This window comes from Leucopleurus acutus (genome assembly GCF_964270905.1).
Source record: "Leucopleurus acutus genome assembly, chromosome: 1".
Lineage (NCBI taxonomy): Eukaryota > Metazoa > Chordata > Mammalia > Artiodactyla > Delphinidae > Leucopleurus > Leucopleurus acutus.
In genome coordinates this window covers 197,372,166-197,386,172 of record NC_139142.1, presented here as the reverse complement: position 1 = coordinate 197,386,172, position 14,007 = coordinate 197,372,166, and the positions used below count along the sequence as shown (strand labels likewise).

The following is a 14,007-nucleotide window of genomic DNA, read 5'->3' as shown; positions in this document are numbered from 1 at the left end:
GAATTTAGCTCATTTTTTAAAAAATGATTGAAAAGCATTTGTTGATTTTCTTTTCTGTAATTTTTGTCTGTATTTGATATAATCTTGTACATCTGAAAACTATTAAGTAAACCTCTAACTGGGAAATAGTTCTCCATTTCCCTCAATGTGAATTTCTCTGCCTTTCAAACAGCTGTGTAATTTTTTTTTTTTTTTTTTTTTGCGGTACGCGGGCCTCTCACTGTTGTGGCCTCTCCCGTTGCGGAGCACAGGCTCCGGATGCGCAGGCTCGGCGGCCATGGCTCACGGGCCCAGCTGCTCCGCGGCATGTGGGATCTTCCCGGACCGGGGCACGAACCCGTGTCCCCTGCATTGGCAGGCGGACTCTCAACCACTGCGCCACCAGGGAAGCCCAGCTGTGTAATTTTATAAAGTTTCTGCTACTTGCATTTCTAGAGAGAGAAAAAACTAGAGAGAGAAAAAAAAAAGCCAACCCATAAATATTCACATAATTGTTATCTAATGAGAAAGATTAAAACTATTTGGTAGGGCTTCCCTGGTGGCGCAGTGGTTGAGAGTCCGCCTGCCAATGCAGGGAACACGGGTTCGTGCCCTAGTCCGGGAAGATCCCACATGCCACGGAGCGGCTGGGCCCGTGAGCCATGGCCGCTGAGCCTGCGCGTCCGGAGCCTGTGCTCCGAAGCGGGAGAGGCCACAACAGTGAGAGGCCCGCATACCGCAAAAAAAAAAAAAAAAAAAAAAAAATTTATTTGGTAAAAAAAAATATTTTATAAATATAAAAGTTAATAACTATCCCCTTTTCAAATTTGGAAAAACTTTTCAGATATGCCTAACTTTATGTAAAACCTGATATTTGCCATCACTGAAAGAGCACTGAATTGGTTAGATTGAAAAGTGAATTGCTTTGTACTTTTAAGTCCTGTTTCACATTTATCTCATTCCTCTTCTCCCATATGTGGCTACGAGCACCATTACATCACCAGGTCATTATTCTAACCCTTCCTGCATTGGGTTAGGACTAGTATTAGAGGATTTGTAAGGTACTGTCCTGCCTTCTGAAGCACCAGAAGTATAGCCCAACAGTTTCATTTAGAAATTATGTGATGAGGGATCTGGGCTGGTTTAATGGAGTTTTTTTGCTCCAGTCAGACCTATTCATATTGACTATGATCATAAATGCTAGTTTGAAATTTTAATTCTAATTTAATAATAATTCACAGCTTTCTCTGACAAGTGTGCGTTATAATTAGGTATAGACCTGTGAGTGCACCTAAGTATCTGTTATATAAAACATACGATGTATATGTGTGTGTTTACATATAACATAAATGTTGTAAATTCAGAATGAATATTTCAGTGAGGTTTTCTTTTTAGATCAGAAGAGAATGCTTTGAAAGTTATAACTTGGCAACTCTTTTCTGCTAAAGACATCTATAAGCCAAAAAGTTTAGGTTGGAGTGCTATTATCAATAATTCAGTAAGTCGTAGTGGTTATTTAAACTTGTATGAAAAAGTTAAAATCGTCCACTTAATGATATAAAGATAACAGAAAGGGGGAACTAAGAAGTATAGAATAACACTGACATATAATTTATAAACCGAGTGACCCTTCAGCTGATGACATCGTTTTTAAATCAAATTCTTCTCAAAAGGAGGAGATAATGTTCACATTCATAACTTTATCTCGTTTGCAAAAATTTTTATTGCTTCTCAATTGTGTCAGACAAAATACTGTATGTAAAATTATTTGAATCTATAGATATAATGATAATTTTATTACAAATAGGAATTTATCTTATACAAGCTAATGAGTTTTGCCTATTCAGTATAAGGATGAATAGAAAAACGGTCAACAATTTTAACACATACCCAAGTACCTCCAAAAAAGTCAGACACAGAAAAAATTCCAATTTTGAAAGCCAGACCTGCTACAAAATTTAAAGATGTGATTAACTATTCATCTTTCTTGAATTATTCCAATTGAAGTGGAAGTGGGCTGGAATTCATGATTTCTCTGGGGAAGTGGTACAAACACTTGAAATAGCAGAGACATCTCGGAAAACGTTTGGCTTAATGGTATGGGACAAATTACTTACCCTGAAGGGAGACATTGACTGAGGTCACGGGAGCTAGATGAATCCCAGATGTGACACATCTTCATTATATCTGACACAGGAAGCTGACACATAATTAAAGCACGACTAGAGATTATTTACTCCTTTTGGATTCTGTGGAAATATTCAAATCATACTAGAGTATTTACTAGTAAAAACGTTAAGGCTGTCGTTAAATCATACTTAAGTATTTTCTTACATTTTTACTTTCTTAGAAATGTGGAAAAGCCCCATCTTGAATGCTGGCGCTTAGAGCTTGACATTTTTCCATAGGGAGGTCAGCACATGCAACAGTCAGGCAGAGACCACTGGCCGGTCCTCATTCCCTCCAAGGCCGCAGGATAGACCCAAGTGCAGGCCATCCTACAAGCCACAGCAGGCACCTCCCCGGATTGAGTTCAGGGCATGTTCAAGGCAAAACTACAAAGGTCTCTCCTACACATCCATCCTTTTTTTATTGACCTTATACACTGTATTGTTGTGCTTACCAAGCCTGAGATGGTCACTCTACGCTCCCCATTTTCCTTCTTTTTCCCTTCCCTCTTCTGGTGTCTCTGCCTCAAATTATATCCCACTCCTGGCAAGTACCTGCCTGAGTTCTTATCTCCTTCCACGGAGAGTGGATTATGGGTTAATCGTACCGTGATGCTCCATGCCTCTCAGAATTAAATCCAAATACTTTTTTTTAATTGAAATGTAGTTGATGTATAATATTATATAAATTACAGGTATACAGTATAGTGATTTACAATTTGTAAAGATTATACTCCATTTATACTTACTATAAAATATTGGCTATATTCCCCATGTTGTACAAGATGTCCTTGTAGCTTATTTTATACCTAATAGTTCGCACCTCTTGATCCAAAGTCTTTAAAGTGATTTTCAAAGCCCTGTTCCCTACCTGCTGACCCAGCCAGCCTCGGCTTCCTACAGCTTTCCCCATCTTTCTCTAATGCACCAGATTTCTTCAGGTTCCTCAAGTTGGGGTCACGTGCTTGCTCACCTCCAGGCTCTGCCACTAGCTGTCCCCCTGCTGTTCTGCCCAGTTCTTCACTCCCTGGCACATGGAAGATATTCACATGCATTTCTTGAAAAAAGGCAGCAAGTAATTGATCAATTAATCCACTGATTAAATCAATCGACCTCTAGTGATATTTTAAGTATTACCTTCCTATGTAATAATGTCACCTTTCTTAATCGTATTAGAATTGTTGGATATATATATGTATATAAATATATTTTTGGTAAGTATATATATCAATCAATAAATATATGCATATTTATTTGTTTGGTTTTGCGTGTGTGTGTGTGTGTGTGTACACTAAGAGAAGTATAGAGGAAAAATAAAGCATTCGTTTTATCTGGGGTAAGGTAAAGGAAGTTTGCTACTTCAGATTGAAAAAGTTTATTAACCAATAAATTATTATTATTTCCCATAGCTTTTCTTTAAGAGTGTGTGCATCTGTGGCAGGCCAGAGCATTTCAAACACAATCGGTGAGCATATTTTCAGTTTTCCACTCCTATACCATATCAAGAAAAGTCAACAGTAAGCGGTGCACAGACCATTTAAAGCTTTCAAAGAGCTCTTCGTTAGCACCAAGATTTCTGTTATAAATATGGGAACTTCTACATAAACAGTCCTTGAATAATTGGTATTGTCTGTAAGAACAGACCTAATTATGGGGGAAATGACTTTTTGTGTAAAACCATTACAAAACAAGTTGTTTAGCTTGGGGAGTATTTTATCAAACCTTTGCAGCTCGTGTATTATTTTTGATCCCAACTATGGAAAAAATGTTTCCTGAATAAGCAAGCTGAAATAGGAATTCGTATCTCTGATAAAGCGCTACATTCACTGAATACTTTTCCTTTCTGGATTATATTTGCTTTATGTCTGTCCTTTAGGCCTGACTGCCGAGGTGCAGTTAGATTCCCTGAAACAAAAAGGAGCCATTAAACGCACACTCTTCCTTGAAAACCATCAGTCACATCTCGTCTTCCCTCTCGTGATAAAGGGGCAGAAATCCCTCCAATGCCAGGACTTTACCGTTTACCTTCGAGTAAGTGTTACAGAATCACCTTTCTGGCCTCTAACATTGAAGTCCAAATTCCAACCATTTTTCTCCATTTAAACATCACAGTGGTTCACACAGACCCACATCTATTTTCATTTTATAGGAGAAATCTTTAAAGCCACACACTCCTCTGCTGAGCCTGACTTCAGCCAACCTAATGATGTATTGCTTTTAATTCTGAAGCTGCTTCTTTTTTTTCTTTTGATTGTTATTCGAGTATAGTTGATTTACAATGTTGTGTGAGTTTCTGCTCCTAAGCTTCTTCTTGTTTTGAGTACACTCCTTAGTACTAGTGCTAACTCAGGTGGTTTTCATTTCCAACTGCCTCCCCGCAAAAAACATAAAAGTTAGACACAATTTATTTGAATTTTTATCCTACGTGAGGATGTTCGGCCAGATTTTATCAATGTGCATTTCTGAGCCAACTTAGGAAAAGGGTGAGGCATTCAAAGGCTTTATTAAAAGTAAATTATAATTACATTTTTAAAGCAATGGATTTTTACAATAACTCCTAAACCCACCATGAAATAAAAAGCCAAAACGTGTTATGATACAGTTATTTCATCTTCTTACCGGTGATGACGTTGTGAAGCCTCTTTTCATTTGGTCTCCTCTTTGAGGGGATATAGTAAGGGGAAAACCTGTAGAAAGCAGAGTTTACAAACACATTGTAGAATGAGAAGCTGGTGCACGACCCTCGTGGCTCATTATGACTGATACTGGCATCCGGTTGAAGGGCGGCATGCCCACTCCATGGTTTGGGAGTTCCTGTGTGTCCAGACCTTGCTGCCGGTACTACCCCCTCCCTCCCCAGGAAGGTTCTGGTGCTTTTTCTAAGGGAACTTCAGATGTGCTGAAGGTGTTTTGACGTTCAGGCAAACAAGGACTTAAAGAGATGCTAAGAAAGGAAGAGAATCGAGAGGTTTTCTTCCTCTGAGCCCAAGGGGACTTACAAATTCTGCCAACCTCATTAAGATAAAAATCCCAGTTCATGAAACTTTCAGTGACGTTTCCTGTGCAACTGATTTTTAACTGTGCAATCTGACCAATCCGTGTGAGTTGTTGAAGATCTGGAGAACCTGAAGATTGCTTCCAGAAGCATGTATTTCAACGAAGCCTAAATGATTCCAACTCTGAACATACGTTCATTAAACTGGCTTCTCTATGCCACGTCCACAGCATGTGCCTAGGCCCGCTGGGGTGGTAGTTACTTCATGGTTCGCTTTTAATGGCCAGAGGCAAGTGCTGCCTGCCTTCCACCAACTAACATCTTGCAGCCATTTTACAGGGCCTTTCTTGAGTTTGTGATTATTTTCCCTAGGATGAAACTGAATTCCGAGATAAACTGTCTCCAATCAACATTAGTTTGAATTACAGTTTGGATGAATCCACCTTTAAAGAAGGTCTGGAGGTGAAACCAATATTGAATTACTACAGGGAAAACGTTGTTACCGAACAGGTAGGTCCTGGCCCGTCTTTGATGGTATATTCTCAATCAGGCCCTGGGCATTGCTCCTGTGACCTTAAGATGAAATCCAGGCCCTTTTGTTTTCATTCCTGCATACACACTTGTAACATTTGGGAGATTTTCTGAACATGTTTCCTGAAACACTGCATCCCTGTGTTTTCAGAAGCCCTTCCCCTTGTGGAACCAAGATTTAATTTGTTCAAAATGTGGCTGTAATAGAAGCAGTATAGCCTGTAATCCTCAAACCATCGGCCAGAGTAGCATTCTTTACAGACATTTCAGAATGAATTGGAATCGGGCTCCTAAGTAAGCTAACCCATAAGGGGAGGTCAATGCCGAAAAGAGTTTCTAGCTAGGTAGACTCATGCAGAGTGAAAGGAAAGCTTTGGTTTAACTTGTGGGATCATTCATAATTTTCAAGAGAAAGGACGGGATTCAGGTTTTCCCAGATTCTTCCTGATACATGTTTTTCCACAACACAGGCTCACATCCTGGTCGACTGTGGAGAAGATAACATGTGCATTCCTGACTTGAAGCTGTCAGCTAGACCGTAAGTTTAAATAAATAAACTTGTCCATTTTACCTAATGGCATACAGGTGTTTACTTAAAGCTTCTCTGGAGAAAGTATACACTTCCAGCCACTACCAAAATAAGTGCACTGCGTGAAATTTCTGAGCTTGGCTACACTTTGGGTTAGCCTGTGGCTTAGGTCTTTGTCATTGGTGTCAAGTGACACACCCCAAGACTTTGCCTGAGCCGTTCCATCCTTCACCGAAAGTGGGGGGAAATGCTTCTGTTTGAAGTTAACTCATCTCTGGTGGTTCCGGTTGCTCTCCTCTCTACCTGCCTCAACCCATCCCCACCCCAGGAACTATCTTGCTGCCAGTGTTTGGAAGCTTCTTGGTAACCTCTCAAGGGGACTTTTTCCAAACTTCATAATCTAGCCACTGTCCGAAGCAATAGCTTTGCTTAAGGGTCACAAGTAGGCATTTCCAAATGCTGTTTCAATTTGAAGTCTGGAGTGAATTAAATGTCCTCAGAATACCTCACAATCAGCTATTTGAGATCTTCCTTTATCTGCCTCTTTCTTCCCTCTTATTTTCCACTTTGCGTCACACTCAGCTTCCCCTCCTACTTTCTAAACCACCTCTCTCCCTCTCTTCCCATTGCCCATCTTCCTCCTATGGGATGTTTTCAGGGATGTGCTGAAGCCGTCTCCTCCTGGCTTGTGAGCTAATTGTTAACTTTTCGGGAATTTTTGCTGGCAGATCGTTAAGTATGTTGGGAGCTTGAAATTGATCACAGTGGGAGGATTTACACCACTGGAATCGGCAAATGCTACACATCCTGGTTTTCTTTGTTTCCTTTTGTTTTTGAGAACTGGTTGTTACTTTATTATACAGGGTTTTTAAAAATAAATAAATACATAAATTTAGTTTTGGCTGCGCTGGGTCTTCGTTGCTGCACACGGGTTTTCTCTAGTTGTGGTGAGCGGGGACTACTCTTCATTGTGGTGCGCGGGCTTCTCATTGTGGTGGCTTCTCTTGTTGCGGAGCACGGGCTCTAGGTGCACGGGCTTCAGTAGTTGTGGCACATGGGCTCAGTGGTCGTGGCTCATGGGCTCTAGAGCGCAGGCTCAGTAGTTGTGGCACACGGGCTCAGTAGTTGTGGTTTACAGGCTCTAGAGCACAGGCTCAGTAGTTGTGGCGCACAGGCTTGGCTGCTCCACGGCATGTGGGATCTTCCCGGACCAGGGCTCGAACCCGTGTCCCCTGCATTGGCAGGCAGATTCTTAACCGCTGCACCACCAGGGAAGCCCTATTATACAGTTTTTAAACGTTACTTTCCATTTACAGTTATTCCAAAGTAGGGGCTCTATTCCCTGAGTTGTACATACATCCGTGAGCCTGTCTCAGCCCCAGTGGTTTGTACCTCCCCCTGCCCCCGCCCCCGATGTTGCCCCTTCCTCCACTGGTAACCACTAGTCTGAAGCGCTGGTTGTTAAATATTTACCAGAACACCCCTGGATGTTTTCCTGTCCTTCTCATCCAGACATAGTTTTGATTCTTCTCACCACCCCCTCATGACGATCCATCTTGTTTCTTTTCCCAGTCTTGCATGTTTACATCTTCCTCTAAGTCCTTAAATAAAATATCCATGAATCCAGAGATGCAGAGTACCTAATGATTCTTTTTAAACTGCATTTTTAGAGATAAGCATCAGGTCATCATTGGAGATGAAAACCACCTTACGCTCATAATCAACGCGAGAAATGAAGGGGAAGGTGCCTACGAAGCCGAGCTCTTTGTGATAATTCCAGAAGAGGCTGATTATGTTGGGATTGAACGCAGCAACAAGGTAATGCCTGTAGGTGATCTGGAGGAGGAAAGAGCTCGGTATATTTTTGAAGACAAATCCATGTTAAGTCATCTTAGCTGAGGATTCCTTCCTCGATAAAGGAAAACAAAATGGCACCTTATTTTGTTAAGCAGAATAGCAACGGCCCAGGAAGGAAGATGGTCTTAAGCAGTATTAATATCTTTCTCAGCCACAGTGCAAAGATAAACTGGCCCAAGATTGGGAGTTGAAACACGGAAGACAGCTGTCTGAAAGAAGCAGCTCATCAATGTGCTCTATCCGCTACACTCCCCAAGCTAACTCCCACCCTCCCTGGCTGTTTTCTGGTCTTTGAGTTCCTTTATGCTTCAAGCAGGTCCCAGGAGGTCTGGTTTTCATTACTGCTTATGGAGGAAGGTCTGACCAATCCCAGATGAGCGCTGAAAACAGCCTAGACAGGCACTGGAAAGGAAACACGTTCATGTTTTCTTTTTTCTTGGTTCACCTTTTCGGGACCGGGACCAAGAAAAAGCCAGGTTTTTGTCATTTGCCAGTCCTGCAATGCCACTATTTGTTAAACTCACAGCAATGCTTTTTATAGATTTCCTTTCCTTATCACAATATGAATCTTCCCACTCAGAATATCCTCAGGTTCTGCTCTAAAACCATTATAAATACAGTGAAGGATAACAGAGAGAGTCCCTTGGTTTCAAAGATACACAGACTCACAATTAAGGGCAGAGACCAAGTTTCACACGTTTATAGTCATCCCTGCACTTGACGTAGAAGTCGGCATGATGAGTGTTATTTAAATTCTTGCTGATGGATATGTTCATTTAACTGAAGTTTATTAAAGTTCTGCTACTTTCCAAAAACTGCATCCTCTTGGGAACGTGCACATTCTAATGATCAAATAATTTAATGAAAAAGAATTCCTCTAAAGAAATGCTAGCAACGGTTGTGATGTCAGTATTTGAAAGGCATTTACAAACGTGGGGAATACAAAATTCTCTGCGCACACCGCTAGTCTCATGACTTATGTTTTGACTGAATTATCGTCTCAGTGAAAAAATAACCCAGAGGCGCAATAATCCAGTATCTTTGACAGTTGTAAAGTCATCACGAGTTTCTGTTGAAGAAATTTGGAGGAACATATCACTTAAGAATAATTACATGCAAATAATACATAAACAAACAATGAAGCTCAAGTATGTTATTTTCAAAAATGTTCCAGGGCTCTTCCTATATTTTTATTTCAACTCCTTTTCTGTCACTGCACCCCTGACTTTGTTAAACAAAGCATCTATTCAAAATATTCTTCTTTTAGCAAAACATCTAGTTTACTGTTCACTGTTGGGTGGAAAACACAGGAAACATTTATCATTTCTATCTTTGGCTTTAAACATTATAACAGACATTATCTATAATCTCCAATGAGTCTTTAACTGTTTTTCCTCCATCAGTTTCCCTTGGGCAGAATCTGGTTTGACATGACTAAGCCACATTCTAATTCCTTCTTTGTTGTTAAGCAGTTTGAAGTTTGTGTCTCTTTTTATTTATACTTGGTTCAAGTTTTTTTTTTTTTTAACAATTTTCTCTCAAGGGGAAAAGTATGAGGGATTATCTGATTGTCAGTTTTGTTGTTCTTTGGCTAAAAACATTCATCTTTTCGGAAATGTAGAAGCTGATCATGTCTTTCTCTGGAGACCTTAAGGGAGCCAGCCTTTACAGTTCTTTTCGGTGACCTTCTCAATTTTTCTAGGAATAAAGGCCCATGTGCTCTATCTTTTTATTATTATTGTTGTAAACTATATGTAACATAGAATGTACCATTTTAACCCTTTTGAGGTGTACAGTTCAGTGCCACGAAGTATAATCACATTGTTGTGTAACCATCACTACCGTCCATCTCCAGAACACTTTCATCACCCCAGACTGAAACTCTGTACCCATGAAACACCAACTCCCTCTTGCCCCCTTTCCCCAGCCTCTGGTACCCAGTGTTCCACATTCTGTCACTATGAATGTGTCTATTCAAGGGACCTCATACATGCTCCACTCCTCTGTCTCAAACTACCTCACATGCAGTGCTTCCGGAACTAGACGTCATCTTCCCACACTCCTCCTCCCTCCAGTCTGTCTCAGAGAATCGCGCCGGTCTCCACCCAGTTTCTAAAGCCTAAGTCAGTCCTACACCTGTCCAACCCTATCCTCTCTCCATCTCACTGCCACGGTCACTGCCTTCCTCCAGGCTGGCACAATCTTCTCCCAAGATGGCTACACCAGTCTCCTAACTCATCTCCCCATCTCCCAGCCTCCAGCCCCTTCCCTGCATGGGAAGCTCTCTTTCTTTCTTTCTTTTTTTGGCTGTGTTGGGTCTTCGTTGCTGGGCTTTCTCTAGTTGCGGTGAGCAGGGGCTACTCTTCGTCGTGGTGCACGGGCTTCTCGTTGCAGTGGCTTCTCTTGCTGCGGAGCATGGGTTCTAGGTGCGTGGGCTTCAGTAGTTGTGGCACGCGAGCTCAGTAGTTGTGGCACGCGAGCTCAGTAGTTGTGGCTCATGGGCTTAGTTGCTCCACTGCATGTGGGATCTTCCCGGACCAGGGATCAAATCTGTGTGCCCTGCATTGGCAGGCAGATTATTAACCACTGCACCACCAGGGAAGCCCTGGGAAGCCCTCTTTCTAAAATGCAAATCTGACCCTGTCACTCTCTGGCTGAAAACCCTCACTAGCTCCCCATTGCTTGTAGGATAAAGTCCTACAAAGCCCTGAGATGACTTATGAGGCCCTTAATTACATCAACCCTGCTGACCTCCTCGGCTTCATCACGAGTCTTTGCTTCTTTCCTTTACCTCCCACCCTAGTCCTAGAGGGATGGAATTTCTTTTCTGTTTCTGTAATACCTATGCGCCCTCCCGCCACAGAGAGCTCACACCTGCTGTTCCCTCTGTAACTCTACTCTCTCATCCCCTTTCCCCAGCTTACTTCTTACTACTCACCCTTCAGGCCTCAGCCTAATAACGACTGAGGCTGCTGAAATTCACCGAGCAATTGCTATGATCTGGGCTCTGCTCTGTGCTCTTGCAAGTATTCAATTTACTTAGTCCTCATAACAGCCTGATAGAGAAACGGTAAGGCTATCATTTTCCCTGTTGTATAGATAAGGAGAAATTCAGAAACTTGCCCAAAGGTACACAGCTATTACGTAGCAGAACCAAGACTGACACCTCAGCTGTCAGGTCCAGGCCCGTCTTCTTAACCACTGAGCTGCCAGGCCCCCTATGAGGTTATGTCACTTCCTCCAGGATGTCTTCTCTGATTGCTTACTTCTATGTGCCTGTCCTCCTCCATCACTGTGAATTTCTGCTCTCATGAAACTTAACAAACTGTACTAATTGTGTGTTTCCAGTGCTTGTTACAATTGCTTGTGATTCCTTATTACGATTCTTATAATAATAGGACATTTAAGGAGGACAAGGGTGTTTTGGTTTTTTTTTTTTTTTTGATCAGTGCCTGGTAAGTGGCAGGTACACAGTAAATATTTTCAGTGAATGAATAATACTCTAAGAGCTATAAATGGATGAGAACAAGATAGTCCCAGGAACAGCTAAGGAAAATAATCTAGAAATATCTACAAAAACAATCATTGTTTCTCCCACTCAGAGAGAGGAAATAAAGGTTAAAAAAAGAAAAAGGGTGGGGAATCTGGGGAGAGAAAAGATCTCTGATTGATGTGAAAAAGCTATTTCTAGAAAGCTGGGGAAAAAATGTACATATGACTTTCAACCTTCAGATAAGATAAAAATATTTACTATAGAAACCAAATCCTTGAATTATATTCAAGGGACACGTGGGTATTTTGGAAAGCTGTTGCTGAGTTCTTTTTTTTTTTTTTTTTTTCCTGTTTTCAGGATTGAGTTAGTAATCCCAACACAAAACATCTCTGTACAATTAGAGCTAGTTATGGATCCTTCAGAACTTGAACACATGCTAAAGCTACCTTTGAGAAGGAAAAATATTATCAGCTTTTGGAAAATATGTTTCTTACCTCCTTAGGATACTAACATGCCACTCGGGTTATTTGGAAAGAGCAGGTATTAAATGCTGCCTCTGAATATCAGAGATTCCATTTCTTTCTCATGAGTTAAAACACACCTTTCAATGGCTGATGGCAGGAAGAGGGCTTTACACTCAGCTGTGTGCTTGTCCATTTCATTTCAGGCTCCTCGTAGGAAAGATTGGGAGCTACGTTTGCTGTGTATCTCCTGACACCGTCTACTGCTTTGTGCTGGACGTTTTTCTAGGCACTGGGAAGAGAACAGATACAAAAAACCCCCTGCTTGCTTAAGCTCATTTTCTTAAAGCGTATGATTTACCCACAGAGCCCTTGACTTAGGTGTCTGGGGTTCATTTGCCTTTTCTTTGCTTTGGTTTTGGCTCTTGGTTTTTCTCAACCATGTGGAAAGAATGGAAAGGAGGTGGTTTCTGAAACCTATCCTTGAAAATTCACATGACTTCCTTAAATGAAACTTCGATAGAGCTGACTGACGGATAAGTGGTCCTCGTATTTGGAACCCTCTTCCATGGTCCTCTCATGGGGTCCTTTGTGAAAGTCCTCAGTTTGCAAGCTTATCTTTGGGAATGAGGCTGACAGGTAATATATCAGTAGCACTTAACAAGTTAGAGTGAAATAATGGATGAACATATGTAGCTATTACCACGGGCAAGAGCAGGGCCATAGGGACATTAGGTTTTGAAAGATGGAAAGGGGCTCAGGGTGGAGATCCAGATGTGGATTTCTAGCCTGAAGACACAAGGGAGAGCTGTGACCAGAGGACAGGAGTCCAAAGATAAACCTCCTTTACTTTCCCCTCCGTCGGGTGTAACTTTTTTTTTTTTTTAATGCTACCACATAGAAATAACTTTTAATTCTCTCCACTCAGTTTATATATCCTTGCAGACTATTTTCTCTACCCACGCATACACACCTCCATCTCTACGTCTATGTTTCGTAGACTATCTTTCCAGACCAACACTCACAGATTTAACACATCCTTTGTCATTCTGCCATAATATTCCACTGTAAAGACCCATTAATTTAAACACGGGAACATTTATAATAACACAAACATAGGTCAATAACTCCTTTTCCACTAGATTTCACTGTTTTCCTTTCATGTGTTTTTCACATAAACACAGGACGGAAGACTAGAAAGCAAAACACCACAATCTCAGTTTTTTCCACTAACCTGAAACCAGTGTTGAATCACAACCTTGTTCTTGCTAAAATAAACAGTATTTTAGACACAAACACAGATGCTGCAATAAACAGAACCCTTATTTTCCCTTGCGTACTAAATTGCCATTATGGTACAAATAACAGGCTTTGGCGATGGACGCAAAAATGCAGTTTAAGATCCAGATCATCTCCTAAAATTATTCTTTGAACCTCAGAGGAATCTCCAAAATGAATGAACAATAATCTAAAAATTATTCCTGAGCTATGAGATGCTCAGGTGCCCAGTTAAACAAAGCAGTGTTCAAGAACTGGGGCCCAGTAAGAAATACACTAACACCACCTCATACAATCAGCAAAACAATAGTCTCCCCAAATTTTCCCCTTAAAAATTACATCATCCTCAAAAACTTCAAAAGAGAACTATCATATGATCCAGCAATGCCACTTCTGTGTATATATACAAAGGAAATAAAATCAGTTTCTCAACTGATACCTGCACATCCATTTTCGTAGCAGCACTATTCACAATAGCCAAGAGGTGGAAACAACCCAAATGGCCATTAGTGGGTGAACAGATGAACAATATACAGTACACACATACAATGGAATATTATTCAGCCTTAAGGAAGGAAATTCTGCCACATACTACAACATGGATGACCCTTAAGGACATTAGGCTAAGTAAAATAAGCCCGTTGGCTGTAACCTTGAGACCTTCTCCAGCACACAGTTCTAAGTGCCTCTTCAAACTTGAGTTTTTATACATTCTA

General features: G+C 41.1%; 1 protein-coding gene across 2 annotated transcripts in view; it reads left to right on the top strand.

Moving 5' to 3' along the window:
- ITGA8 (integrin subunit alpha 8) overlaps window positions 1–14,007 on the top strand; it is a gene marked incomplete at both ends in the record, with an annotated part of 178,153 nt that overhangs the window by 97,333 nt on the left and 66,813 nt on the right. For both annotated transcript variants that reach the window (XM_082844951.1, XM_082844950.1), the window contains 5 exons: window positions 3,557–3,612; window positions 4,024–4,178; window positions 5,515–5,652; window positions 6,144–6,211; window positions 7,873–8,020. In XM_082844951.1, coding sequence (XP_082701077.1) covers window positions 3,557–3,612; window positions 4,024–4,178; window positions 5,515–5,652; window positions 6,144–6,211; window positions 7,873–8,020 — 565 coding nt within the window. The remainder of the gene's footprint in view (window positions 1–3,556; window positions 3,613–4,023; window positions 4,179–5,514; window positions 5,653–6,143; window positions 6,212–7,872; window positions 8,021–14,007) is intronic.